Here is a 16,087-nt window from a genome sequence, read left to right as displayed (position 1 = left end):
GTTCTGCAATACGTTCCTATAATTGAACGGGCTGGATAAAATGGCACCCGTATAGAAAAATGAAATTGTTGGTGGTTCCTGAATTTGGGGATGTTTAGGGAAACTGATTTTTGTCTGAACATGTTACTTTGGTTTAAAGCATCTATTCTCTTGTTTGCAAATTTCATATTCAGGTAAATGAGGTCTCTGTCAGATTTATTGGAGTCTGTTTCTGGTTTTGCCAAACGTGTTAAAGCAGTATCAGAACTATACATTCCAGTCGATACTGAGGGATAATCCATTCATCCATTGTAAACTCATCCATCAGCAAAAAGTTGCTGGAGCCGCTTGATTCCTTTTAACGATACAGAGTATAGTCTTGTTCTTACTTTGTGCACTCCCCTTGGTTCCTTAAGAAGAGGCAACAAATCTTCAAAATTAATGATATCATTTGGGCTTCGTCCTTCATGTGTCCATGGCTGCGTCTGCGTCTTTGGGATGCCGGAAACAGCTCAAGACACATCGTCACCAGGTTTAGTCATTTGTGACCAACTCGTGTTATTCCGGTACAAGCCGAATAGCGACCCGTGCCCCTCTCGTGGCCATTTTTGCGACCGGGTTCCGTCTTAGCGCAAGACTTATGTAAAATCAACTTGAAATCATACGCGCATTCTGATTGGTTTGTCGTATTTTCGCACATAACATTCATCTATAGGGGGACGAGTCCTCTTGCAGGTTACGGAAAGGGGCGAATGGTGACGAATGCAGGTTTAGTAACATTGTACCGGTACTGAACATAGAATAATGTTATAGCCCGCCGCCAGACTTCTAAACGTTAAATCAGCGTTAACTGTAAAAGATAACATCACTATGCACATCGCAAAGAGAACAAACTAACATAACGTTATGTGGATAATGTTTATTTGGAAAGAGTGTAACAAATCTTGGCATCTTGAGTATCTTCATTGTATTATAAATACTTGCATTGTAAAGATGCAAACTGTTTAACAAAGAAGGTGGCACAAGTAATGTACTGTCTGGAAAGGTGAAACAGGATATACGAGCTCCTTCAGGTTGAGCTACATTAAACAATGGTAGAGTTGGCGTGCATTTATAATCACCAATCTAAAATGTTCATGTTACACGGACATCATATGAACAAATAGATTAAATTGGTAAAACACTGGTTAAATATTCATTGATAAATTGTGGGACATAAACCAAATGTAACTGTTACACTCAAAAATGGAAATACATGTATAATAATGTAAGAACTATTACAGTCAAAGCTTGCATTGAATGTTGCACTTCAGTATGATTTTAGGACGATTTCCCCAATATACATCGTTTGATGTATCAACTTATCTGTTCCTATTGACAAATTTTGTCTGAACCATGAAAATTACTTTTGACTTGTCCACTGATTTGCATAAGCATTGAACTTAATGAGTATTTTTAAATTCCATATAATTCAATCAAACTTTCCATTTGAAAAAAGAATGGCGCTATTCTGCTTTTAACTGCGCTAGGCACCACTTGTAAGCTAAGACTATAAAGAATTTTAGGGAAAACACTCATGTTCTCTTTTTTTTACAAAATTAGCGAAATCACGACTCATGATTAAGTTAAAGATGCACTTTGAACACAAAAACGTAAAGGCAGATATATTCAAGCCCAAAACACTTGAATAAAGATTATTTGGAACATTGCAATGAAATGCTACATTGACAAACCCCCCTTGATAACAAGTTTTAAAAGTTGTGCTGAAATGTTACATTCACAAAGATTGCTTGATAACATGCTTTGAATATTGCATTGAAATGTTACATTGAAAGATATTGCTTGATAACATATTTTAAATATGGCATTGAAGTCTTGCTTCGACAAAGGTTTGCTTGATGACATGCATTGAAATGTTGCATTAGAATGTTACATTGACCAAAATTGCTTAATATAACACGTTTTAACTGTTGCACTGAAATGTTACACTGACAAAGATTGCTTGATAACATGCCTTTAAATATTGCACTGAAATGTTACATTAACAAAGATTGCTTGATAACATACTTTAACTGTTGCACTGAAATGTTACATTGACAAAGATTGCTTGATAACATTCTTTAACTGTTGCACTGAAATGTTACATTGACAAAGATGGCTTGATAACATGTTTTAACTGTTGCCGTGAAATGTAACATTGACAAAGATGGCTTGACAACATGTTTTAACTGTTGCACTGAAATGTTACATTGACAAAGATTGCTTGACAACATGTTTTAACTGTTGCACTGAAATGTTACATTGACAAAGATTGCTTGACAACATGTTTTAACTGTTGCACTGAAATGTTACATTGACAAAGATGGCTTGATAACATTCTTTAACTGTTGCACTGAAATGTTACATTGACAAAGATGGCTTGATAACATACTTTAACTGTTGCACTGAAATGTTACATTGACAAAGATGGCTTGATAACATGCTTCAACTGTTGCACTGAAATGTTACATTGACAAAGATCGCTTGATAACATACTTTAACTGTTGCACTGAAATGTTACATTGACAAAGATCGCTTGATAACATACTTTAACTGTTGCACTGAAATGTTACATTAGCAAAGATTCTTTAGTTACATGCTGAAACATACTGTAGTGCAATATGTTCATCGAAATGTATTTCGACATTTTGCATTAATAACATTATTTGTGAACCGTATCGGCGAGGGCCGGCGTGTATATATTGAACTGTATAAAGATAATTAGATAAACTAAGTTGCATTGGTGATATGCGTGCAAATCGGCCTAAACATGTACTTGGAAAACCTGCATTGACATGTTGCATTGATAAAGTATATTAGATGGTTACAATGATAAACGAGGCATTTTAACATGCATTTAAACTTTGCATGAACAGAATTGCATTGATAGTTCACAAAGAATATGCACTGAAATATTACATTGACAAAAATAACATGCTTGATCAGATGCTTTGGAACATTGCACTGAAATATTACTTTGACAAAGATTACTTGACAACATGCTTTAAATATGTTGCATAGCAATGTTATGTCGACAAAGATTCTATGATAAAATGATATTGAAAATCTTCCTTTGGCAAAAATTATTTGATAACATGCTTTAAATGTTTCACTGAAGTATAACACTGACAAAGAATTGTTTGAAATGTTGCATTGGAATATTACATTTACAAGGCGTCAAGGTTCTGCATGCATAGCTGCATAAATATTAAGATTCACAAAGTTGCATTGGTGACATGCGCTGCATATCAACATAAACATAATAATACATGAAAGGTTGCATTGACATGTTGCATTGATAAAATACATTAAATAATTACAATGATAAACGATGCATAGAAACCTTGCATGAACAAAATTGTTTGAAAGCATTGCATTGATATTCACTGAGAAACGTTTTCTTCAAAAATATGCATAGAAAACTGCATTTAAAACACATAAAAATTGTATTAACATGTTGCATTTATAAAACTGAAACGTCCCATTACAAGAAAAGACATATGGACAATATAAAATCGATTCTTGCAAGGAATGATTTATCATCAAGGTATTGCATTGAAACATCGCACGATGTTTAAATCAGAATATTGCATTGAAGGTTGCAGTATACATGATCTCATGTCCGGAGATGTTCGTGTCTATATGGACTGACATGCCTATATTGGAACGTCCCTGTAATAAGCACGAGCGTTGCGGAGGCTCTCCTCCACAGAGAACAGGGGAGTGTAGTTGAGCAGGGTGCGCGCTTTGACGTTGCTCAGTTTGATGGTGGTGTTGACGAAACGAAGGGCGCTGGACGTGACGCCGATGTCGATTTTGATAAATGGGGACAAGAGAACCACCAGACATTCCGCCAAGTACATAACCATGAACATAAGCCAGAATGGGAATCTGATTGGGGATAGCCGCATACCCTTCTCCGCCAGAAAGGGGATCATCTGGCTGTACATATCGCTAACTGGGGTGTCGTCTGTAATGAAGTAAGCCTCACCAGCAGCAGCAGGGTTGGTACGGACAGCCTTCTCGGCGCAGATGAAGGCCCAGGCGTTGTTGCCCACGTAGGCGTGCTGGTGGAGTGCCTTGCCGTTACCTGTCTGGATGAGAATACCCGCAGTCTTCTTCACCAATTTGAAGAGCTGCGTGACGTAATGGCGGTCCAACTCGCCATAGAAGACGTAGGGTCGAAGGGCGGCTGTCTTGAGTACGCCACCTGGATAGAGCATGGACAGCAATATAGAACAGCTCCTTGCCACAGGGAAAAACGCCTCTTCGTTGAACAGCACCGTTCCCAGTGAAAATACATTTCAAGATTAGCGTAATCTTAGTTTCCGGGGACACAGTCTACATGTTTTTTTCGAAGATGGGTCCGCAAAGGTTAACCAAAAATAAAACCAAAACATATTTCTTAGATGTCACCAAAAGGAGTTTGAATTATTTTTTTTCCGCAATGGTTACCTCAATGGACACCCTATTCTAATGAAGATATAATGTTTACATGTTCTGCTTTAACAAGGACAGTAACGATCCTGTACAACATAGATATACCTGTGTCCAACTGGCAGTTGTTTTCCTGCAGTACCATACTCTCTGCCTGGAACTTGGTCTTGGCATAACCCTCGTGGAAATACGTCTTGGGTGCCTTCATGTTGTCCTCGGTGCCATCGACAATGTCGTCGTACCCCAGCACAACCTCAACAGAGCTGCAGTAGATGAGGCATTCCACCCCCTCCTTGATGCAGGCGTCTATCACCTGTCGAGTTCCTGTAAAAGATGGAAGTGTCAAATGTCGTTCCTGTATAACATATATATGTCAAACATTGGTCCTGTACAACACAGATATGTCACACATTGTTCCTGTACAACCCAGATATGTCATACATTGTTCCTGTACAACAAAGACATGTCATACATTGTTCCTGATATGTCACCTATTGTCCCTGTACAACACAAATATGTCATACATTGTTCCTGTAGAACATAGAAATGTGATACATTGTCACATGCTGTTCCTGATATGTCACACATTGTTCCTGTACAACATAGATATGTCACAGATTGTTCCTGTATAACATACATATGTCATACATTGTTCCTGTAGAACATAGAAATGTCACACGTAGTTCCTAGAGAACATAAATATGTCACACGCTGTTCCTTTTATGTCACACATTGTTCCTGTACAACAAAGATATGTCATACATTGTTCCTGATATGTCATACATTGTTTCTGTAAAACATAGAAATGTCACACATTGTTCCTGTAGAACATAGAAATGTCACACGTTGTTCCTGTACAACATAGATACGTCACACATTGTCCCTGTAAAACATAGAAATGTCACTCATTGTTGCTGATGTCACGCATTGTTCCAGTACAGCATAGATTTGTCACACATTGTTGCTGATGTCACACATTGTTCCTGTATAACATAAATACGACACACACTGTTGCTGATGTGTCACATATTGTTCTTGTTCAACATAGATATGTCACACGTTGTTCCTGTACAACATATATGTCACACATTGTTTCTCTACAGCATAGATGTGTCACACATTGTTCCTGATATTTCACACAAATTGTTCCTGTACAACACAGATGTGTCACACATTGTTCCTGTGCAACATAGATATGTCACGCATTGTTGCTACTCATTATAGATATGCCACACATTGTTACTACTCATTATAGATATGCCACACATTGTTACTACTCATTATAGATATGCCACACATTGTTCCTCTACAGCATAGATGTGTCACACGTTGTTCCTGTACAACATATATATGTCACACATTGTTTCTCTACAACATAGATGTGTCACACATGGTTCCTGATATTTCACACATTGTTCCTGAACAACACAGATGTGTCACACATTGTTCTTGTGCAACATAGATATGTCACGCATTGTTGCTACGCAACATAGATATATCACGCATTGTTGCTACACATAATAGATATGCCACACATTGTTCATCTACAGCATAGATATGTCACACATTGTTCCTGTGCTAGAATGATCTGTCACACATTGTTCCTCTACAGCATAGATATGTCACACATTGTTCCTGTGCCACAATGATCTGTCACACATTGTTCCACTACAACAAAAATATGTCACACATGGTATGTTTTGGCATGTGCGTTGGAGAGATGTTTGTCAGTGTGTGAACGACACGTTTGTCTTTTAGTCCGTCTGTGTCTGTGTATGGATGTGCATGTGTCTGTTGTCTCACCTTTGACGTTGATTCTCTCCATAGCCTGGTTGTCAGGGAAATTGCCCACACTGACGAGACTGGCCAGATGGAAGACTGACTTAGCTCCCCTGAACGCCCGGCGAAGTATGTCTGAGTTAGTGATGTCACCACACTTGGAAATCACGGGCTTTGTCTCTTTATGACCTGTACATCATATAACCAATAACAACCAATAATAATAATAATAATAATAATAAATGATGATGATGGTGTTCTCAGCAGTTCATATGTGAAAACAGTCTTAAAGATTCGTGACAAACCCGTGCCATTCCGGGACAAGCCAAATGGAGACTCGTGCCCCCCCTCGAAGGTTTCCATAATGGCTTATGAACATGTGGACAAGAACGATAACCAGTGCCAGTGCAGCGCTAACTTATTCTTGTTGTAGAAGTATTGAACCTCTGTGATATATTTAATATACATTTTGCTAAAAAGTATATTTAACATGTCACCTCATGAATTCTAATATTTCGCTTGCAAATTGTTATTCTTTAAATTAGATTTGAAAATAATATGAAAAAATGACATTACGAAGGTGGTTGGCGTTTAATTAAGAATTGAACGTCAGTTTGGATGGGTTCATTGAAGTGTGAACGATTTTAAAGCGCTGGTTAAACTGTGTGAACCTCCGAGCTCGCTCAATAAATCAATTTCGTTCACCTCAGTAATTTTACAGAATTCATTTTCTTCACGTGCGTTATTAGTATTGAAAGATCGCCATTCCATATCCACATCACCAAAAGGACAATCCATTTTATTTCATCTAGCAGCTAGACATTAAACACAAGAACCAAAACATGTATTTATTTTTAAGTCAGATGAAATGTTACGAGACAAGGCAAAATCAATAAATTAATTATATTCCTGATAAATGCAGGGATTAAAAAGTAAATAGAAAAACGAGTTGATTGTAAACAACGATCGAGAATTCGGGGAAACCCCGGAAGTAGTTCCGGAAAAAGATCACACGATCAATTTAACAAAAAATTGTTCACATCGTGTGAACTTTTCAATCCGTCCACAGGAGTGTGAACTCCAAATATCAGATCACGTGACTACCTATTCAGCCAATCAGCATGAAAGAAACAGTGTAAACTTTAAAGTATGAAATTAATATATTTCAAAATTTCATTTTTTAAAATTATTCAGTTATGATTAGCAATAATGATATTGTCTTTACCCTGCTTGTGGTGGCAATTTGAAACTTATTTTTCACCAGTTAGTTTGTCTTTTTTTTGAGAGCGTCAACAAAGAGTAAACACAAATACCATGTGTTCCTTGAAATACTATAATTAAATATCAACCGTCAACGCCAGACAATATCTAGTCTTGATTATCCGACGAAAGAGAATCCAGTGGGCGTAAAAGGCAAAATAAAGGCAAAGATTATATGAATAGATCACTAAATATCAGTGAAGACACCAGATGTTCGCGAAAAGGGTAAACATATGCCTCTCCATTCGTCACCACTCGCCTCTTTCCGTAACCTGCAAGAAGACTCGTCCCCCTAAGGATGCATGTTATGTGCGAAAATAAGACAAACCAATCAGAATGCGCGTATGATTTCAAGTCGTTCATCAAAGAATCCGTCAGAAATATTTTTGTTTTTACATATGTCTTGCATCTAAAAATATGCCCAAAACACAGTTAAATGTGTTCAATCATTCTGTATAATTCCGCATGTCCAGATGTGCTTTAAATTGCATCTGAAATATATATAATATATGGGGAGATATATGTGAACCATTACGCAACGAGTTGACAATTGTTTTAGGTATGCCCGTTTGCGCTAAGACGGAACCCGGGCGCAAAAATGGCCATGAGAGGGGCACGAGTCGCTATTCGGCTTGTCCCGGAATAACACGAGTTGGTCACGAATGGTACCTCTCTTCAGGCAACACTCGCTGTGTGTTTGTTGCCTGACACGGGATGGTGACGAATGCTATATTGAACATCTCCTAGAGATACTTAGAAGGATTTCAACATAGTATGGCTATTCAAACCCTGTTGGGATTCGGAGTTGGATGGACTCCAGGATAATATACTTATCGTAAGAGGCGATTACATGAATCGGGTGTTTTGACTGTTTTGACAAGGTTCATAATATTCCATTGTACTATAATTGCTTGGATCATTGCTCACAATATCAATCACTGGTTTGTCTGGCCCAGACGTTGTAGTTTAGGGAAGCCAAGAAGAGTCTCAGATCAATATCGCAGTCTACATGGTCCACCACTTTATGCCATAAATAGTTCTATTCTTCGTATATTCTTACTTGTGGAACTGACACTCTTCATTTTTTTAAAAAATTTAATAAAGCAAATAGTCTTGACTTAATTAAAAAATAGTGGTTTTTATTTATCAAAGTACTCCAATCCAGACGCGTATTCTGACTGACTTCGACTCATGACAGCCATCGAGAGAGGGCGATACCTCTTCTCGGTCACAGAAAGATGCGAGAGGTGAGGAATATACACAATCCACTGTTCCGGTACCACAGCAGTCACAAAGTTATCCGAGGCGGGATTGGTGTCCTTAGTAATTATGTCTGTGACTAGCTGCGATTACTGTTGTAAGGTTAAAATTACCGCTATTTCGCCCCGCCCCTCAGCCCCTTGGGTGTGATCAGACCTTCCGTTTGTACAATTTTGAATCCCCACCACCTAGGGATGCTTCCAACCACATATGGTTGATATCTATCTCTCAGTTCCAGGGAAGAAGTCGTTTAAAGCAATATAGCCAAATTACCCTTATTTGGCCCCGCCCCTCAGCCCCTGGGGAGGTTAGCCCCTCCATTTGTACAATTTTGAATCCTCACCACCGGAGAATGCTTCCAACCAAATACGGTTGATATCTATCTCTTAGTTCCAGAAAATAAGTCGTTTAAGCAATATAGCCAAATTACCCCTAGCCCCTAAGCCCCTACATTTGTAAAATTTTGAATCCTCACTACTGGAGAATGCTGCCAGTCAAATTTCGTTAATTTCCAATTTGTGGTTCAGAGGAAGTAGTCGTTTGAATAAATTGTTGACGGACGGACGGACGCCACCGTATCCCATAAGCCCACCCGGTGAGCTAATGAACCTTGTGTTGCGATTATTAGCGTAAGGGGCGGCACATGCATGCCTATGGAGACAGTTCAGAGTAAGGGCCGATAGACCGAGCACTCCTTGACTGAAATGACCCTTGGCTGACCAGGCGGGTTGTAGCGTTGAAGCGTTTGTAAATATGGCGCTCGTAAAATATCAAGTGTTCTGGTGACTACCCCTGTAGCTAGAGTGACCTCCCTTAGTGTTCACAGTCCAAACTCAGTCATCCCCTTGTGTTTACTGTCCAAACTCCAAACTAATTGTAGCGTTTGTAAATATGGCGCTCGTAAAATATCAAGTGTTCTGGTGACTACCCCTGCAGCTAGAGTGACCTCCCTTAGTGTTCACAGTCCAAACTCAGTCACCCCCTTGTGTTTACAATCCAAACTCCATACCAGCGCTTTACATATTCGTTACCCACCCGGCAAACAGGACTCCTCTGTATGGAGTATTTTGTGAGGCATGTTTACAGTCATCGACGCTGTGTTCGACCATTTGGTTTCAGTCATTTCTTGAAGGATCGCGATTCGAGGCCTCCTTCAACGATTTTAACGTACGGGTTTTCCACTTGCCCAGTGCGAACGGGATACCTAGCGGAAAACACCGACTCGTTGCCTGCTTCCAACTCTGTTACGTAGATTCAAGGCCCGAGCGCATAGCCTGATTCGACTGTGACAAATACTAGACGTTCGTCAGTGGACGTTTACATTAGGACCCATTATAAAATGCTCTTGCCACATATTTATAACAACTGTATTCGCTTTTATGAGTGTAAACCTAATCCTGTGCGTTTCAATATACAGTTAACTACGTTTATAACGAACACGCTTATAATGAAATGACAAATATAACGAACTGTGTCAGTGGTCCCTTTTAGTTCGTTATAACCGTAGTTTACTGCATGTTAATTTTTCAATGATCTTGTGTGGTGTTTTACTGATTTCACAATTTAGTTCTGAACCTACTAGTTTTCTCAAAGAGCATTGAGAATCGCTAAAATGCACATGTGCAAATATCGGGAAGTTATTACACACGACCATTTTACCCTTCTGCGAAATATTTTCAATTTTTCATCCAAAACTATCGCTACAGTGAAATTGCATCACAATGACGAGCTGATCATTGCGACGTCATCGGTTACCATGGCGTCACAATGAAATGACATAGAGATTACTAAACCAGTGTCTATCAGGGGCGCGTTGCAAACCACGAATCGCTTAGAGAAAGCAAATTCATCGCTCAACCCGGGGTCTGCAACAGTTCGAAGCACTTGCGCACTCTCGCAAAATGGCGGCGCAACTACCGGTTGGTTGCCTTGACGTTTGTTTGTTTGTTGTTTAACGCCGCACTCAGCAATCTTCAAGCTATATGACGGCGGTTTGTAAATAATCGAGTCTGGACTAGACAATCCAGTGATTGACATCATGAGCATGTATCCACGTAATTGGGATACGATGACATGCATCAACCAAGTCAGCGAGCCTGACCATCCGCGTAATGAAGAACGTAATAGAAGAGGCTCGATGACGAGCTGATAAAATTTATGACTACTTTGAAGATGTGGAGCAGACTGAGGATGAAGCCGCCATTTTGGTTTGAGAACGAAGCGACCCTCAGTCAGCGATTGTTTCGCTTGCAAGCGGCTGAAAGTTAGCGCACTGTTGTAAGGCGAATCACTGTACATCGCTTACAAGCGACTGGCGCTTTGCAACGCAACCCTGATACCATTGATCTTACAACTCGTTGTTACAAAGCGTATCTAGATCGCTTTCGCTCGTTAGATACGCTTTGTAACGACGAGTTGTAAGATCAATGGTATCTGACAGGCCAGATCTGAGTTGTTTCAAAACGTATCTAACGAGCGAAAGCGAGTTACATACGCTTTGTAACAACGAGTTGTAAGATCAATGGTATCTGACAGGCACGAGTGCAGTAATCTGTTTCTTACACAACCTAAAATCGCACCTTTTTAGCATCGGATCGATGCATTTTGTATATTCTCATGATCGCAGTGGCGCATTAATACATAACACCATTGTCATAAGTGACGTCGTTCCATGTACTGCATACTACTCATAAATAATGTGACCCTACACAAAAAGGTTTCCACCATGTCTGTGTATGATCAAGGCGATGATGATAATGCAAACAAGACAAAAACAAAGAACACGCTGGATGCCGAGTTAAAAGTTTACGCCTCAATAGAGAATACTACACTCCTTCTCGTTAGATACCATTTTTACGAAACGAGTGGACTCGAGCGAAAGCGAGGTCAGATACCACGGAAAGTTCAGTAAAAATGTTATCTAACGAGAATGAGTGTAGTATTTTGTCTATTACCCACGTTAAATATGTATGTAAGTGTAAATACATAACAACTTTTGTTCGTGGACAGACCAAACTGAAACCGGTTGCAAATTCTGGATGCGCATGAATATTGATATATGCCCAAATATGGGCATTGTTTACATTCCTATGCATTTACAACATGCGCCTGCAGTTGTGTTTGCAAACATAACAGCACCGACGCTCAAGATCCTTTGGGAAGAATTTCTGCAACTTATGAGAATTCAAGCGCCATGTTGTTAGTACGCAGTACACCTATAAGAAAATTTGAAAAGTCACATTAGTGCCGCGCTTTGAATATCGGACTAACAGTCGGTCACTCGCACTGCCGGGGTTATACGTCTGTGCATTCAAGATGGTTCGGCTTCCTTGATCTATCAGGTGAATTTATATCATGTCCGTACCATTTTGGAAGAGGGAAATCAGAGTGTTCGCCAAAGACATTCATGTTTACTGTACCACCCTTTACTGAAGACCTGAAAATCAACACGCTCAAGTCTGCTTGCATGTCAGTGACAGCTTCGAACGAAGGGCAAGGCCACCACCGGAATACGAAAAGACAACCGTGATCTACTCAGCGTTTTACGCAAGAGATAGGGAATGTTATTGTTCACATTTGGGATATTTTGGACCACATAATCAGAAATCAGGCACACTTCTACGGAGTTTTCGAATGATTTGTATCAGAAATGTTCACTTTGAGTGATCTGGTTGTGCAGTCGTGAACAAACAACTCCCGAAACAGTGCCACAAAATACGCTTCGAAGAGGACAGTGATGGTACAACCGGATCATCCCAAGTAAGTCCAGATATCTGTCCAGATACCTTAAACTGACTTCATTTCACCACGCTTATCCTTTTACGTTAAATCAAATTGGAAGTTGCGGAAGTAGTTGGGTGCGTCACGCTCATTGGGACCCTCGATCTATTTGAACGGTAGTCAAACATTGCAAATGGATATAGCTCGATTATATCATGTCTTCGGAAGCTCAATGCATAACTTATATAGGATGCAAACCGAATTTGATGCGTGTGACTTTCTTGTTTGGTTTAATAAAGTGTTTGTTAATATCCCTCGCTCACATGAGATTGCTTCAGTTCTGCCTTGTAGTTGCAATTTGAATGACGTCTCGCGATTTTTTATTAATGAAAAAAGTAGTCCCGGTGTGACAGATGTCACGGTTATCCAATCAAAACGAATAAAACAAGGTCAAGTTTGTACGACACACGTGTGACGTACGGATTTAGTATCTTACCACCTGTATCTTCACCACGTGGGTAATAAAAGAAATTACCAAATATGTACAACAATGTTTACTCCATATGACATCACTACCGGTGAAGTCTTTTGCGAAATGGCGTGTACACTGACAACAGTACGCCGGATTTCCAGTTGAGGATTTTCGTTGATTGAGGGATCGTACATACATAAATGTGTCACGTAAGTAATAAGAAACATTCTGACAATCTGCGTACTGTTATTTGTTTACCATTTTTTTCCAATGTAACAAAGAGAATTAGTCAGAAATGCAGTCGTCGTTGTGCGTGATTTAGGGTCAGTCATGGCGTCACACTTGTACGGTTTCTACTGAATTTACCACATCATTGTAATGTTTATACTTGGAATTCCATTATTAGTGCAACGATACTCTTCCCATGAATATTCTCAAACGCGTGATCGAGCCAATGCATGCAACAATTAGACGAAAGTACCTCTAAACATGCAACACTGTGTAAAATCTGAATATTTTGCTTTGTTTACATTTCAGCAAGTACAGTTTTCCGAGCACAGTGTTAGTTTCCACACCTAATTAATTTCGCATGATTTCATCTAGATAATTTGCATAGGTGACAAATTTGACATTTGTTTCTAAAATATACCTGAACCGGCATTTTGTAAACACAATATGGCGGAACGTACACTTCGGCGTTCGTGAATGCGTATTTTACAAAACATTCTAAATAATTCTAGGCTTATCAGCGACGTTTCAGAATTATCATTAGTGATTTGATACCCGTGATCACCATTACGCTTTTTTCTACTTTAATTATTCGAGTAAATATCCAATATTTAGATTTTTAAACACACAGTAAATAACGCTGTGAATTGTGATTTGGCTAGATTTACAATGTACGAAGTCACTTTCAGTAATTTTGCTTTGCCTAAAATGACAGCAAATGATTATCAGAAGAGTGAATTCAAAACTGCGAAATATGTTATTTTGCGTGATGTATTTTGAATTTTAATAGACTTCGAAGTGAGGGCTGAAGAGGATGGACATATGTGTCACCGTGGCGTCCAGGGGGTGCATTACACTCTAAAAAATGATAACGTTGACACAACAGCAGATAATGTAACTGATAATGATAATGATAACAAACAACCTCGCAGACGAGGACTAGTTTGTTTATTATTATTATTAGCAACAAGGCGTAGGTGAACATTCGACTGAAGCACGAGCAACTTATCAATTACTTACAATCAGAAAAGTAGTCCGTCATCATCTGACCTCAGGTCATCACCACGGAGTAGCCAATCACGGGCCTGGAATTCGATCTCACCCACATGTTTGATACCAGTTAACTCAAATGGGTTTCTTACCCACAGGCGTGTAAGAAAACACTAATCTCTCTGCCACTAAAGCTGGTTAGCTGTACTTTTTTCACTCAAGACACTGGTTATTACTATTTACAAACTGAAATGTTGGAAGAATGATTTTGCATGATAAATAGTATGTCACCCTCTTGTCTTGATATCAAGTAAATCAACACGAGTCGATAAATGTTTAAAAATCCGAGGCTTGCCGAGTTGATATGCAAATGACACAAACAAGAAATGGTTATTCGATTGAGATGTATTTACATACGGGTATCATAGTTGTGTTTTGGACCTTTAGTTTGCATGGTTTCGGCGACAGTTTTCAGCCGTGATTTATTTAACTTAATTCCTATTTCTTTCTTATATTTCCCTTCTTTTTTCTATATTTAAAAAAAAATACTTTTGGGGTGGGAGGGGGGTCAAATCAAATTTAAAGTTTAATCATTCTTTGGCCCGGCAGTTAATGTTCCTTGATATGCAATGACTTCACAACTCACCAAGTTTGTTCTCGTACGGAATGGCGTCAAGTACCCGAATCTCAGTCACGTGATCAGCGTTCGTTTGGAGAAGTTTGATGAGGTGTTGCCCCAAGCAACCAGATCCTCCCGTCACAACCACGGGGTATTCGGAGGTCATCGTGGAGAGGTCAGATGAAGACAGGAAATCTACAATAAAATCAAATAAATTCATAACAGTTCCCATAAATTGTTGCGTTCCCTTAAACTAGCCCCCACACAACCTATGTTATTCGAGCTATCTGCATATGGCATCGGCCTGTCAATAATCGAGTCTGGACCAGACAATCCAGTGACTAATTTTATTAAAAACGATCCAACCGTCGACGTTCAATGACACACAATAAATACGACAGAAAAACTAACCACCCAATCACTTTTATCGACAAGAATATATTGTCACCGAAAATACTTAAAAAAAATAATTGCGTTGACAACAAAAGAAATTATCAGCGGCTCGTGATGCATTAGACCACTGTTGCCACATTTTCCTCCGACACAAAGCTGAAACGCCTTGAAAAAACTGTAATACCCAAATTCATCCAATCACTACCTTATCAGTGTATGCTGGTCAACTGGTTCCCTTCTGTTTCCAGATTGCGCTGCTTTGTTGTCACGCTGTGACTTCTTACAACCTTTCTGCTGCCGAACTAGCTCTGGTCTGTGCTGTGTCTATCCTAGTCAGCAATAACATACTGTCAGTACTCCTTCTATCTCTGCCCCGCCTTTCCGTTGCATCATCTGGACGCTCATTGGCGGCTGTATTTGGCGTTAAGTCTTGACCTCTGAACTTCACATACCCTCGAAGCATCTATCTGCCACGTGCACATGTAGCTAACAGACAAACACCGTATATGTTTATGTCGTATTTTGAATTACTTTTAAAATTCATATTAAAAACACAGACTTCTAGTCCAGGTTTAACGCTACTTTGAATATCATTTCAGTCATAGCACAGCTTCCAAGTTTCATATGTGACCGACAAATGCCAGTTTTATAGAGCCAGCTGACTGAGATACCGCAGTTTAACATGAATACCCCACTCAGATTCAGTATACGGACTCCGAGCCGACCAGTCCTTTTTTTATTACCTTAATGCCGAGCGCCAGACAGGGTAAAAACAAGTACCATCTTTTAACGTCTTTTGGTATGACGCAGTCGGGGATTGGAACATCGACCTTCCACTCTCCGGGCAGACGCTCTATCGACTAGGCCACGGAGGCGGTCAGTATGTGCTGGCAAACCAAGGATCATAATCA

General features: G+C 39.4%; 1 protein-coding gene across 1 annotated transcript; it reads right to left on the bottom strand.

Annotated features, from left to right (window-relative positions):
* Positions 1-892: 892 nt before the first annotated feature.
* LOC139472363 (3 beta-hydroxysteroid dehydrogenase/Delta 5-->4-isomerase type 3-like) lies at positions 893-15,494 on the bottom strand. Its single transcript, XM_071254832.1, has 5 exons — positions 15,382-15,494; positions 14,811-14,978; positions 6,259-6,423; positions 4,564-4,779; positions 893-4,228 (listed from the first exon to the last, which is right to left on the bottom strand). Exons 2-5 carry the CDS (start codon positions 14,947-14,949, stop codon positions 3,675-3,677), a joined length of 1,074 nt encoding a protein of 357 aa, XP_071110933.1. The 5' UTR covers positions 14,950-14,978; positions 15,382-15,494; the 3' UTR covers positions 893-3,674.
* Positions 15,495-16,087: the final 593 nt, after the last annotated feature.

The sequence above is a fragment of the Haliotis cracherodii genome, unplaced genomic scaffold, assembly GCF_022045235.1.
Source record: "Haliotis cracherodii isolate W230 unplaced genomic scaffold, xgHalCrac1.p SCAF_24, whole genome shotgun sequence".
Taxonomy (NCBI): Eukaryota; Metazoa; Mollusca; class Gastropoda; order Lepetellida; family Haliotidae; genus Haliotis; species Haliotis cracherodii.
Note: the sequence above shows the minus strand (reverse complement) of the source record. Positions and strands in the feature narration are given on the sequence as shown.